Below are 13,580 nucleotides of genomic sequence, written 5' to 3'. Positions count from 1 at the left end.
CTTTGGACCCCCCAGAGCCCCCCGATACCTCCTGACCCCCTTATCTCCCCCTGGGACCCCTCTAGACCTCTTTCTCTTCTCCTGAGGACTCCCTTAGACCCCCCTAGACCCCTCCTTACCCCCCTGGCAACCCCCCAGACCCCCCAGTCTCCCCCTGAGGACCCTTCCAGACTCCCTTATCTCCCCCTGGGCACCCTCCTCGACCCCTCCTGACCCCCCAGTCTCCCCTGGAGGACACCCCCAGATCCCTGAGGACCCCCTAGGTCCCCTTATCTCCCTCTGTGGACCCCCACAGAACCCCCTTGACCCCTCCCGACCCACTAATTCCCCCTGGGGACCCCTCATACCTCCCTCAGACCCCTCCTGACCCCCCGTGGGGACCCCCTGAGCCCCCAGTTTCCTCCTGGACCCCCCGGGAATCCCTTAGACCCTCTTATCTCCCCCTGGGCACCTCCCAGACCCCTCCTGACCCCCCAGTCTCCCCCTGAGGACCCCCCTAACCCCCTTCTCCCCTCTCTCCCAGCACCACCCGGGGCCCTGAAGCCGGAGATGCCCCTTGGCCATGGCGGCCCCGGCGCCCCTTAAGATGCCAGCGGCGTCGCCGCCAGCGCCCGTCCTGCTGCTGCTGCTGCTGCTCCTGGCGGCGCCGGCGGTGCCGGGGGCCGCGCCCACGCCCTGCCCGGCCGCCTGTACCTGCAGCAACCAGGCGAGCCGGGTGATCTGCACCCGGCGCGAGCTGCTGGAGGTGCCCTCGAGCATCTCGGTGAACACCCGCTACCTGAACCTGCAGGAGAACCACATCCAGGTGATCCGCACCGACACCTTCAAGCACCTGCGGCACCTGGAGATCCTGCAGCTCAGCCGCAACCTGGTCCGGAAGGTGGAGGTGGGCGCCTTCAACGGGCTGCCCAACCTCAACACCTTGGAGCTGTTCGACAACCGGCTCACCACGGTGCCCACCCAGGCGTTCGAGTACCTCTCCAAGCTGAGGGAGCTGTGGCTGAGGAACAACCCCATCGAGAGCATCCCATCCTACGCCTTCAACCGGGTGCCGTCGCTGCGGCGCCTCGACCTGGGCGAGCTCAAGCGCCTCGAGTACATCTCGGAGGCCGCCTTCGAGGGGCTGGTGAACCTGCGCTACCTCAACCTGGGCATGTGCAACCTCAAGGAGATCCCCAACCTCACCGCCCTGGTGAGGCTGGAGGAGCTCGAGCTGTCGGGGAACCGGCTGGGCCGGGTGCGCCCGGGGTCGTTCCAAGGCCTGGGGAGCCTGAGGAAGCTGTGGCTGATGCATGCGCGGGTGGCGGCGGTGGAGAGAAACGCCTTCGACGACCTCAAAGCCCTGGAGGAGCTCAACTTGGCCCACAACGACCTGGCCTCGCTGCCCCACGACCTGTTCGCTCCCTTGCACCGCCTGGAGCGTGTCCACCTCCACCACAACCCGTGGCGCTGTGACTGCGACGTGCTCTGGCTCAGCTGGTGGCTGCGGGAGCCGGTGCCCAGCAACACCAGTTGCTGCGCCCGGTGCCACGCGCCCCCGGCGCTGCGGGGCCGGTACCTGGGCGAGCTGGAGCCGGGCCACTTCACCTGCTACGCGCCCGTCATCGTGGAGCCGCCGGCCGACCTCAACGTCACCGAGGGCATGGCGGCCGAGCTCAAGTGCCGCACGGGCACGGCCATGACCTCGGTCAACTGGTTGACGCCCAACGGGACGCTGATGACGCACGGCTCGTACCGGGTGAGGATCTCGGTGCTGCACGATGGCACGCTCAACTTCACCAACGTGACGGTGCAGGACACGGGCCAGTACACCTGCATGGTCACCAACGCCGCCGGCAACACCACGGCCTCGGCCACCCTCAACGTCTCGGCCGCTGACGCTGCCGCCGCCGCCGCCGCCGCTGCCGCGGCAGCCACAGGCTACACCTACTTCACCACGGTCACTGTGGAGACCACCGAGGGCGGCGGTGAAGAACAAGCCCCCCAGACCCCGCCGGCGCCCACAGCACCCGGGTGGGACCCCTCCGGTGGCTCCACGGCGGCGCCGGCCACGCGCGCCACAGGGAAGCCCTTCACGGTGCCCATCACCGCTGCCGCAGCGGCGGGCGCCGGGGTGGCGGGAGGGGGTCTCCAAGACCTGGACGACGTGCTGAAGACCACCAAGATCATCATCGGGTGCTTCGTGGCCATCACCTTCATGGCGGCCGTGATGCTCGTGGCCTTCTACAAGCTGCGCAAGCAGCACCAGCGCCACAAGCACCGCGGGGGCCCCGCGCGCGCCGTGGAGATCGTCAACGTCGAGGACGAGCTCTCGGGGGGGCCCGGCGGGGGCGGGGGGGGTGTTGGGGGCACGTCAGGGGGGGTGGGGACGTCGGGGGACAACAGGCTGGCGCTGCCGGCGCTGGAGAGGGAGCACCTGGACAGGTATGCGGCACTGGCCGCCCACTACGGGGGCCCAGCGGCGGCGCTGGGGTGCGGGAAGACCCCCCTGCTCAACTCGGTGCATGAGCCGCTGCTGTTCAAGAGCCCCTCCAAGGAGAATGTGCAGGAGACCCAGATTTGACCCCCCCCAAAAGAAAGTGAGGGGTGGGGACCCCATTCTCCTGCACAGACACTCAATTCTGGCCCCCCTGGAAAGGAGGAATGGGGACCCCTCAAACCTGGACTTGACTCCCCCCAGAAAGGGGGAAACGGGGACCCCCCCCTAAACCTGGACTTCACCCCCATGAAATGGGGGGGAACAGAGAACCCCCTCCTGCCCAGAGACTCGGATCTGACCCCCCTAGAAAGGGGGAACAGAGACCCCCCCCCAAAACCTGGACGTGACCCCTCCCAGAAAGGGGGAACAGGGACGCGCCTAAACTGGGACTTGACCCCCCCACCCTGAAATGAGGGGGTGTGGGGACCCCCCCAAACCACAGACCTGGACCTGACTACCCTGAAATAGGGGAGTAGAGACCCCCCCTCAACCCGTGGACTGGGATGTGACTGCCCCCCTAAACGAGGGGCGTGGAGACCCCCCCTAAACCCCAGACTTGGACCTGAACCCTCTGAAAAAAGAGGGAGTAGGGACCCCTCCAAACCTGGACTTGACCCCCTGAAACGGGGGAAAAAGGGACCCCCCCTAAACCTGGACTTGACCCCCCATGGAAGGAGAGGGACTGGGGACCCCCCTAAACCACAGACCTGGATCTGACCCCCTCCTCAAACCCCTCCTGTTCCAGAGCCCCCCCAAGGAGAACGGGCAGGAGATCCAGATTTGGCCCCCCTCAAAAGAAAATGAGGGGTGGGGACCCCCTTCTCCTGCACAGAGACTCAATTCCACCCCCCCCAGAAAGGGGGAATGGGGACCTCCCTAAACCTGGACTTGACCCCCCTTAAACCACAGACCTGGATCTGACCCCCCCCAAAATTGGGAAGTGGGGGCCCCCCCCAATTTATGGACCCGGATCTGACCCCCCCCCAAACAGGGGGCACAGGGACCCCCCTCTAAACCACAGACTTGCACCTGACCCCCCCAAAATGAGGGGGGGGAGTGTGGGGATCCCCCCCAAAACGGGGGGGCACAGGGGGACCCCACCGACCCAGTTCTGACCCCTCCAAAATGAGGGAGGGAGCTTGGAACAACCCCCTCCCACCCAAAAAAAAACCCCCACCCTGTGGTGCCCACCTGCCCGTTTTTGGGGGGGGGGGGGGAGAATTGGGGGGCAGGTTTTGGGGAGGGGGGGGCAAATTTTGGGGGGGGCTTTGCTGGATCATGGACTTGAGGGGGAGGACTCGTGTGACAAGAGGGGGATGTGGGGGGGACAAGGGGGGTGATGGGGGGGCTTAGAGAACACAGGGGGGACACAGGGGGCTTCTGTGACACGGGGGGGTGACAAAGAGGGTCTGGGGTGACATGGGGGGCGGCAAGGGGGGGTTTGGGTGACATGGGGGGTGACAAGGAAGGACTGAGGTGACATGAGGGCGTAGTATGACACACAGGGGCTGGTGAGATCAGGAGAGTGGTGTCACATGAGGGGAGTGACAACGGGGGGCTGGGGTGACATAGTGGGTGCCAAGGGGGCTTGTGTGACACGGGGGGGACTGATGAGTTCACAAGGGACTTGTGTGACACGAGAGGGGACAAGGGGGGGCTTGAGGGACATGGAAGGACTTGGGTGACACAGGAGGGGCTTGTGTGACAAGGGGGGGACTCGTGTGACACGGGGGGACTGGAATGACAAAGGGGGGACTTGTGTGACACACGGGGGGGCTTGTGAGACAGTGGGGGGACAAGGGGGGGCTCGTGTGACACGGGGGTACCTGTGTGATGTGGGGGGGGACAAGGTGTGACACACGAGGGACTGGTGCGATCCCGAGGACCCGTGTCCCAGTGTCACACGTGGATGTGCAAGGAGGGGCTCGTGTGACACTCGCGGGTGACACGAAGGACTCTGGGACGAAGGACTTGTGTGAGGCCCGCGGGGGTGTGAGGAGGGGGGGACTCGTGCAGGAGATTTGGGGAATGGCCTCGTGCAAGGGACTCGTGCAAAGGACTCATCCAGGACCCTCGTGTGACACAGGGACTCGTGCAAAGGACTCGTGCAAGACCCTCATGTGGCACGGGGAGTTGTTCAAGACCCTCATGTGGCACGGGGAGTTGTTCAAGACCCTCGTGCAAGGGACTCATTCAAGACCCTCGTGCAAGGGACTCTTGGAGGCCCCCGCGGGGTCCCCACCCCCCCTTTCCGCCCCTCCCCCCTCCCTCGGGTGGTCCCGGGGGGTGTCGGGGGGGTGGGGGAGGGGCCGGGGGGGTTGGAGGGAGGGGCCGGGGGGGGATTTTTTAAATTCGCCGCGGCCAAAACTTTCCTACTTTAATAAAAAACCCAGCGGGCGTTTCCAGTGGGGGCCGAGACGGGGGGGGGGCTGGCGTGTGCTTGGCGTGTGCTTGGTGTGTGAGTGACACAGGCTTGGTGTGTGGTTTGGGGTGGGTTGGTGTGTACATGGCATGTGCTTGGAGTGCGTTTGGTGTGTTCTTGGCGTGTCCTTGGCATGTCCTTGGTGTGGGGAGCCAGAGTGTCAGCGACGTGGGCTTGGTGTGTCCTTGGTGGGTGTGTGTGTGACATGGGATTGTTGGCGTGTGCTTGGCGTGTTCTCTGCATGTCCTTGGCGTGTCCGTGCCGCTGCCACATCCTGGGGCCTCCTATGCCAAGAACATGCCAAGAACACGCTAAAAACACGCCACGGCCATGGGGGGGGGTCCCGGGGGTCTCCCCTTCCCTTCCCGCCGTTTCCATGGTAACCAGGAGGGGGAGGGGGCGCTGCGGCTGCCGGTTGCCATGGAAACGGCGGCGGGGGGGGGAGGGGCACTGCGGCATTGCCATGGAAAGGTGGGGGGAGGGGAAATACTCCTCTGCCCCGTTACCATGGAAACGGCGATGGCAGCGGTTTCCACAGCAACGGGGAGGGGGGAATGGGACGGTTTATATGGCAACAGGGCGGTTTCCATGGTGACTGGGGGTGGGAAAGGGTTTCCCGGGCAACGGGGAGGGGGGAGCTGTTTCCACGGTAACGGTGCGGTTCCCGTGGCAACTGGGGGGAGACGGTTTCCATGGCAACGGAGAGGGAAGCAGGAGGAAAAACCCCGCCCACTCCCCAAACCCCCTCCTCCCCCCAAAAAAAGGGGGACCCTGGGGATGCAACCCCCCAAAAAAGGGATTCGGCGTCCCCCCACCCTCCAAAAAAGGGTCTCAGGGGTGCGACCCCTCCCCTCCCAAAAAAAGAGAGGACCCAGGTGTGTGACCCCCCCCCAAACAAGGGGGTTCGGGGTCCCCCCCACCCCCTAAAAAAATAGGAGGTCCAGGGGCGTGACCCCCCCTCAAAAAAAGGGAATCCAGGCCCCCCCCTCCAATAAAACCCCTCCGTTACCCCCCCCAAAATGTACCCAGGACCCCCCCGCCCCCCAAAAAAGGGTTCCCGGTGCCCCCCCGCCCTTCCCCCCCCCCGGTTAATGCTCAACCCGGGGCCTTCCGGGGGGGAGGGGCGGGGGGGGCAAAGGGCGCGCGGGGAGAGCGGGGCAAGTTGGGGGGGGCCCGGGGGGATTTTGGGAGGGTTTGAGGGGTAATTAGAGGGATTTGGCGGGGTAATTGGGGGGTTGGGTGATAATTAGGGCCGGGGGGTAATTCGAGGGATTGAGGGGGGTAATTAGAGGAATTGGGGGGTAATTGGGGGCCGGGGCATAATGGGACGGGGTTAATTGTGGGGTAATTAAGGGCCAAGGGCTAGTTGGGGGATTAATTACAGGGGAATTGGGGGCTGGGGTGTAATCAGATCTGGGAGGTAATTAGGGGCCGGGAGGTAATTGAGGGGGAGATTTGGGGTAATTAGGGGGGTAATTAGAGGGATATTGGAGGGGTTGGGGCTAATTCGGGGCGGGGTATCTGAGACCCCTCGTGACACCCTCCACCCCCCAGGCCATGGAGGCTCCGCGGAGTCGCCGCGTTGGGATCCTGGGCTACGGCCAGTTGGGTACTGGGAGGGACTGGGGGGGTTATTGGGGCCACTGAGGGGGCACTGGGAGGGTTATTGGGGCCACTGAGGGGGCACTGGGAGGGTTATTGAGGCCACTGGGGGGGGCACTGGGAGCTCTGAAGGGAATTTGGGGGAACTAGGGGGGCATTGGGAGCACTGGGGGGGTTATGGGGATCAGGGGAGTCCTGGGGGGTGACAGGAGGTGACACGTCCCTGTCCCCCCCCCAGGGCAGTTCCTGGGGTACAAGGGGGGTGTTGGGGGGGGTCTCAGGGGGTGTCACAGGATCTCGTGGGGGGTTGGGGGTCCCAGGGGAGGTGACAGGAGGTGGCAGTGGGTGACACGTCCCTGTGCCCTCCCAGGGCAGTTCCTGGCCCAGCAGCTCTTGGCCCGGGGGCCCCCCCTGGGCCTGACCTTGGCCTGGGTCTGGGCCCGGGACGGGGCGAGTTTGGGGGGGCTCCCCCCTGCCCTGCGCCTCCCCGACCTGGGGCTCCTGCCCAGCACGTGAGTGACCCCCTGCACAACTCCCCAAACCACCGGGACCCCCCGAAACCCCCCCAAACCACCGGGACCCCCTGAAACCCCCCCAAACCACCGGGACCCCCTGGGACTGCCCCCAACCGCCAGGACCCCCCCAACCCCCCCCCAAACCACCAAGACCCCCTGGGACCCCCCAACCCACCCCCCCAAAACCACCGAGATCTCCCAAACTCTACCAAACCCCGCAATGTCCCCAATTCCCCCAATGTCCCCAGGGGGGTGGACCTGGTGGTGGAGGTGGCCCACCCGTGTGTGGCCCAGGAACACGGCGAGGACATCCTGGGACATGCGGATTTCATGGTGGGGACATTGGGGGGACATTGGAGAGATTTGGGGATGTTGGGGGGATTGGGGGGACATTGGGGAGATTTGGGGATGTTGGAGGAAATGGGGATGTTGGGGTGATTGGGGGGACATTGGGGGAACATTGGGGATGTTGGGGGGATTGGGGACATTGGGGGATTGGGGGGACATTGGGGGATTGGGGGGACATTGGGGGGATTGGGGACATTGGGGGGCCATGGCGTGGCTGTGGTGACATTGTCCCCTGTCCCCAGCTGGGGTCCCCCACGGCCCTGGCGGACCCTGAGACCGAGCGGCGGCTCCGGGAGGCGGCGACACGGGGGGGCCACACCCTGTACATCCCCAGGGGGGCCCTGTGGGGCTGTGGGGACATTGCCAGGATGGACCAGGAGGGGACACTGGCTGTGAGTGACACTGGGGACACTCACAATGACCTTGGTGTCCCCCCCATTGTCCCCACAGACCCCGAAGGTGACAATGACTGTGGTGTCACCCCCATTGTCCCTGAAGGTGACAATGACCTTGTGTCCCCCCTACTGTCCCTCAGGCCCTGAAGGTGACAATGACCAAGTCCCCGCAGAGTTTCCGGGCGCAGGGGTGGCTCCGGGAGCGGGTGGCAGCTGCGGTGGCCTCAGGGACGAGGACGGTCCTGTACGAGGGTCCCCTGCGGCCCCTCTGTCCCCTCGCCCCCAACAATGTCAACACGATGGCAGCAGCGGCCGTGGCGGCGCCAGGGCTGGGCTTCGACGGCGTCACCGCCTGCCTGGTGGCCGACCCCAGGTGTGTCACCTACCCCCTGTCACCTCCCCCTCTGTCACTGATTGGTGTCACCTCCCCCTGTGACCTCCCATGGTGACATCCTAGTGCCACCCCCGAGTGTCCGTGTTGTCCCCTCATTGTCCCCTCCTTGTCCCCCCAATGCCTCCCTCTCCCTGTTCCCTCCTTGTCCCCTGAGTGTCCCCACTGTCCCCTGAGTGTCCCCCCAATGTCACCCCCCAGTGCCACCCCATTGTCCCCTCGTCCCCTCCTTGTCCCTCCCAATGCCACCCTCTCCCTGTCCCCTCCTTGTCCCCCCCAATGCCACCCTCTCCCTGTCCCCTCCTTGTCCCCTGTGTGTCCCGGTGTCCCCGCAGTGTCCCCGACTGGCACGTGGTGGAGGTGGAGGTGACATCGGTTGGAGACAAGGGGCGGTGCCTGAGTGTCACCAGCATCCGCCGGAACCCAGCAGGACCCGCTGCTGTCACAGGCAGTGCCACCCTGGGCTCCTTCTGGAGCTCCCTGCAGGGTGGGTGCCACTGTCCCCAATGTCACTTTTGTGTCCCCAATGTCCCCAATCCTCCCCCTGTCCCCAATGTCCCCAATCCCCACTAATGTCCCCAGTGTCACTCTCTGCCCCCCACCCCAGCCTGCACCGGACACGGTGGGTGTGTCCGTCTCTGCTGAGCCCTCAGGACCGCGACGAGCCGGGACCCCCCAAGGACCCCCCGAAAACCCCCAGACGACCCCGGGGACCCTTTGCGGACAACTGGGGACCTTTTGGCGACATTAAAACCTCCCCCAAACCCCACAGTGACGCCACCCTTCTTGTCATGGCTGCGCCCGTGGGACAGAAGCGGCTTCCTCGGCCTCTGATTGGTGGAGGCGCCAGGGGTCACTCAGGGGTCACTCAGGGGTCACTCAGGGGTCTGAGGGGGAACAGGGGGGGTTGCAGAGGGTCTTGGGGGAGCTGAGGGAGGGGAGGGAGGGAGGTGTCAGAGATCGGGGGGGGGGGGGCAGAGGTGATGGATCAGCCCCGGAGTGGGGGGGGGATGAGACCACCCCCCATCCCTGAGGGACCCCAAATATCCCCTGGGATCCCCTCCCCCCCTTCCTGCTTGAGACCTTCCCAGGAGCCTCCACTACCCCCCCCCAGAGGTTCCCCCCCAGTGACCCCTGAGATCCCTCCAGTGACCCCTTGGACCCCGCCAAGACACCCCCCCATGTGCCCTGGAACCCCCCGAAACCCCTCCAATGACTCCTGGCCCCCCCCCAGTGCCTCCCTGGAACCCCCCCCCAGTTATCACTGGGAACTTCCTGAGACACCCCCACCAGCACCAGCACCACAAGTGCCCTTTGACCCCACTGTCCAGTTGTCAATAAAGGGTCAAATCAGCAACGGAACCGACTCCAGTGTGACCAGTATGGGAACTGGAAGGACACTGGGAGGGGAATGGGGGTACTGGGAGGGACACTGGGAGAGGAGTGGGAGTGAGATATTTTACCAATTCATTTTGATTTTATTTTTAATGGGAGCACTGGGGACGAGACTGGGATGGGATTGAGGGCACTTGGGAGGGACCGGGGGCACTGGGGAAGACCTGGGATGGGAGTGGGTTGCACTGGGGAGAGACTGGGATGGGACTGAGGGCACTTGGAAGGGACTAGGGGCACTGGGGAAAGCCTGGGATGGGACTGGGAGCACTGGGTTGCAGTGGGTCTCTCCCTGGGGAGGGACTGAGATGGGATTGAGGGCACTTGGGAGGCACTGGGATGGGAACTGGGGAGGGACTGGGATGCATGGGGATGGAATTGGGTCAGGGTTCTTCTTTAAGGAAGAAAAGACCCTCAGCCCCTCCACCCACGTGTGCCCCACTGACCACAGGACACGGGGGGAAGGGACCTCGCTGCCAATTCGTGGCTTTTCAGGGTCACTCCGAGCCGTGTCTTTGTCCCCTTTGGCCTCTTCTGTTTCTCTCTGATTTACGTCCAGTCCCTCTGACACTGCAAAGAAATAAGTTACCAAAGTCAGCCACATAGACAGGGGGACCTTAACTGCTGCCCAATTGTCACTTCTCTTTAGACAAGCCCTCTGGGGTCCAAAGACAACCTGCACAAACAAACACTGACCTCACTTTAAGGCCCTGCCCTCAGTGCCTGAGCCTATCCACAGGGGAACTGGGAGGTCTCCTTTCTACTCCACCTACCCCCAAGTCTACACTGCAGGGCAGAGCAGTTCCAGGCCCAACACAAACTCCAAGGACACATTTCCAGACAAGGGCTGTGGTGCAACCAGGAGAGAGAGCTCTGAGAAAGGAACGACGCCCAAACGGATGTGCTGCCGCACGAGAAGACGGAGGATACGGCGAGACTGAACGGAGGAGGCTCTGAGGAGCCTGAAAAGACACTCTGACAGAATGGCCTGGGACAAGAACTGCCCACAAAATTGCTGAGATGGATGGGAGACAAGGCTATGCTCAGAATCTTCTTAGATTCTCACAAGTCCCAGGTGGGATGACAAGGGATGACTGCACGGCACAGCCACCGATACAACCTGTGAGGAGGCTGTAAAAGACACCTGACCTGACACTTCTCAGATGCGATTCCGATGCACGTCCAAGCTAGTGAGCCAAAGAACGGATGGTATGGGCACTGGGCTGGGCAGTGCAGAGGTTCAAGACCCTAGGAATGATGCCTTGGCATCTCAGATAAGAACTTGGAGGGCAGGAAGGCCTTTGAAGGCAGAAAGCAAAGATGTGGTGACTGTGAATAGTAAGACACGAAACACAGACTGGACAAAGGACACGACACAGACCTGAACTGCTCTGCCCTGCACATCCTACTCCATGATGAAAAGTAAACTGCTCCTCCTATGTGTGCCAAGGGCCTGTTAGGGCAGACCCTTTCCCCTCTGCTCATTTGACAATCCCTCCCTCCTAACCATAAAACTGGACCCAGCTCCCATCCCCTCTCCAGGTGGGAGCCCTCCACTTATCTTTCCCACAGCTGGGGATGTGAATCCATCTTCGATGTGAAGGAAGGACGCCCGGCTGGCTCAGAGGGTCCTGTGATCCCTGACTCGGTCGCTGCGAGAAAGAAAACAGAAACTGAGACAAGAGTTGGGCAGCACGTGGGAGATAACCCTGCAATTGGCTACTCACCCTCCCCTGAGCTGAGAGGTTCTCGGGCCACTGGCTCCGACCCCAGTCAGAGGCTGCTGCCATCACCGTGTGCCATACCTGGGGGAGTGAGAAAAAAAGTTATGGGGTGTTTCTGAAAGTAAGGGAGACCCCAGCACCTCCTCCCTACCTCCCTGACTCAACCTCAGTGCTCCTCCTTGGCCAAAGGAGGCCAGAGGGCACCTGCAGCAGGAAATGTTGAGCCTTAATTGATGACCCTGGTAGTACTAGGAGATTACTCACAAGGACAGCTGAAGACCATCACACCTAACTGGCAGGTGGCTCCAGCCCTCTGAGGCTGCACACATTCTCTGCAAAGTAAAGAAGCCAAAGGCAAATGTACAGACTGAGGTACTGCCTGAAAGGATGGCTTTCCTGGGGGAGCTCCTACCTACCTCTCCTCCACAGCGACCTCTTACCAGCAGGGTCCTCCTGCTGCCTCCCCAACTCACCTACAAGGCTCCTCTCTCTTCAGCTGCTCCCAACACCGCCCCTGCAAATGAAATGGGCAAATGCTCAAACACTCAGCTCTCAAACATTCAGGGATTGCTCACAACGAAAACCAAAAACCTCTAAACCCTACACACTCTCTGCTACTCTACCTAGCCGGGACTCTAGACACCCAAGCAGGGCATCACAAGACCATCCTGCTCACAGACTGGACAGCCATCGGCTCCACTCTCTAAGGGAACTGACGTTGATGTCAGACTCTGAGCAATATTCTATCTACCCACTGATCCACGGAGCAGGGCAGAGCAGGTCCAGGCTGACCCCAAGTGACACACCCCACACCTGTGACCACAAACACCATGTGAAACAATTAAGAGATGAAGGACACAACACATGGACGAGACAAAGGACGTGACACAGACTGGAACTGCTCTGCCCTGCACACGTGAATCCCATGAGAAAAAAAAAGCCCTTCCTTTGATGTGTCCAAATAACCTGTCCCAGGATACCCCCTGCACCGGACTAATTGCAAAAATCCCTCCAGGTGAGGCACACACTTGCACCCACTCCCAACCCCTCTCTGGGTCTTTGCCCTGCACTTATCTTGCCGAGAGCAGGGGATGCCAATCCATCTTGGATGCACAGGAGGGGCACCAGGGCTGCCTCAGAGGTTCCTGCCATCGTCACACTACTCGGAGTCAGCTGTGAGAAAGAAAACCAGACACCAGATCTGAGGAGTGTGGCACGAGGCCCCAGCCCCCACGATCCCTCTACTCACTGTCACCCAGGCAGGTCCTTGGGTCGCTGACTCTGACCAGACTTGGACAACGTGCTGTCATCTGCTGGGATACCTGAGAGAGAGAGAGAGAGAGAGAGAGACAAAATTAGAGGGCATCTCTAAAGCTGCAGTGGATCCCCGCTCCTCCTGCTGCCTCCCCGACTCACCTCCAATGCTCATCTGCTCCCAAAGGTTACCCGGATGGCACCTGCAATCAAAAAAGCTCAGTGCTTCGTTGCTGATCCTTTCAATACTCGGAGATCACCTACAAGGGCAGCTCCAGAGGACCAAACTGTGTCCGTCACCTCACTGTGAGTTGGCTTCGGCCCTGTCAGGCTGTGTACATCTCCTGCAAAAAAACCCAGAGGCAAGTGTGAGTACTGAGATACTGCCCAAGAGTTTGCTGCTCCCGTGGCAGCTTCTGTCTGACACCCCTTGACCGTGACCTCTTACAGGCAGGGTCCCTGTCACGTTGGACTGCGCGTTAGAAGTCTGTGCACTGCCTGGTAAACAAAAAACCAAGTATGTACACAGATTCACCACAAATACACCACCTGCAAAGAGCAGCTAGTTTTGTCCTGCAGTCACTGCTCACCTTCCTCACCGGGCTCACCTTCCCTCTGGTGCCTATCGTCTGTTGGGCCGAGGGCTCTGCATCTTAAAAAAAAACAAAAAACCAAAACTAAACCACCAAACCATCCAAATGACCAAGTAAACCTAGGCCCAAAAGTCATGTCTTGGCTCTGACCTCACATGAGGACCCACCTTCTGACTGTGCTCCTCCAGCCTCCTCTGTTCATCTCTGCTTTACATCCAGTCCATCTGATGCTGCAAAGAAATGAGTTAGCAAAGTCAGCCACATAGACAGGGGGACCTTAACTGCTGTGCAACTCTAATTTCTCCTTAGACAAGCCCTCTGGGGTCCAAAGACAACCTGCACAAACAAACACTGACCTCACTTTAAGGCCCTGCCCTCAGTGCCTGAGCCTATCCACAGGGGAACTGGGTGGTCTCCTTTCTACTCCACCTACCCCCAAGTCTACACTGCAGGGCAGAGCAGTTC

At 61.9% G+C, this 13,580-nt stretch overlaps 2 protein-coding genes and 2 long non-coding RNA genes across 5 annotated transcripts; 2 read left to right on the top strand and 2 right to left on the bottom strand.

Annotated features, from left to right (window-relative positions):
* Window positions 1-499: 499 nt before the first annotated feature.
* LRRC4B (leucine rich repeat containing 4B) lies at window positions 500-3,667 on the top strand. The gene has a single exon (XM_039378596.1). It carries the CDS (start codon window positions 563-565, stop codon window positions 2,561-2,563), a length of 2,001 nt encoding a protein of 666 aa, XP_039234530.1. The 5' UTR covers window positions 500-562; the 3' UTR covers window positions 2,564-3,667.
* Window positions 3,668-5,654: 1,987 nt separating this feature from the next.
* Window positions 5,655-9,069, top strand: ASPDH (aspartate dehydrogenase domain containing). Of its 2 annotated transcripts, none has more exons than XM_039378594.1 (8): window positions 5,655-5,776; window positions 6,456-6,510; window positions 6,874-7,015; window positions 7,267-7,351; window positions 7,609-7,758; window positions 7,902-8,134; window positions 8,488-8,639; window positions 8,925-9,069. In XM_039378594.1, the coding sequence occupies exons 2-8, from the start codon at window positions 6,459-6,461 to the stop codon at window positions 8,984-8,986; spliced, it is 876 nt and encodes a 291-aa protein (XP_039234528.1). In that variant the 5' UTR covers window positions 5,655-5,776; window positions 6,456-6,458; the 3' UTR covers window positions 8,987-9,069. The 2 variants fall into 2 exon arrangements, with proteins under 2 accessions (XP_039234528.1, XP_039234529.1); XM_039378595.1 differs by lacking the exon at window positions 8,925-9,069 and adding an exon at window positions 8,760-8,921.
* Window positions 9,070-10,160: 1,091 nt separating this feature from the next.
* LOC120322676 lies at window positions 10,161-11,605 on the bottom strand. Its single transcript, XR_005562508.1, has 3 exons — window positions 11,533-11,605; window positions 11,272-11,349; window positions 10,161-11,196 (listed from the first exon to the last, which is right to left on the bottom strand). It is a non-coding gene; the product is annotated as an uncharacterized LOC120322676 (long non-coding RNA).
* Window positions 11,606-12,962: 1,357 nt separating this feature from the next.
* LOC120322677 lies at window positions 12,963-13,393 on the bottom strand. Its single transcript, XR_005562510.1, has 3 exons — window positions 13,283-13,393; window positions 13,113-13,174; window positions 12,963-13,020 (listed from the first exon to the last, which is right to left on the bottom strand). It is a non-coding gene; the product is annotated as an uncharacterized LOC120322677 (long non-coding RNA).
* Window positions 13,394-13,580: the final 187 nt, after the last annotated feature.

Source organism: Pipra filicauda, unplaced genomic scaffold (genome assembly GCF_003945595.2).
Source record: "Pipra filicauda isolate LSUMZ 115617 unplaced genomic scaffold, ASM394559v2 scaffold1418_size14275_pilon, whole genome shotgun sequence".
Lineage (NCBI taxonomy): Eukaryota > Metazoa > Chordata > Aves > Passeriformes > Pipridae > Pipra > Pipra filicauda.
This window is presented reverse-complemented; position numbering and strand designations above follow the sequence as displayed.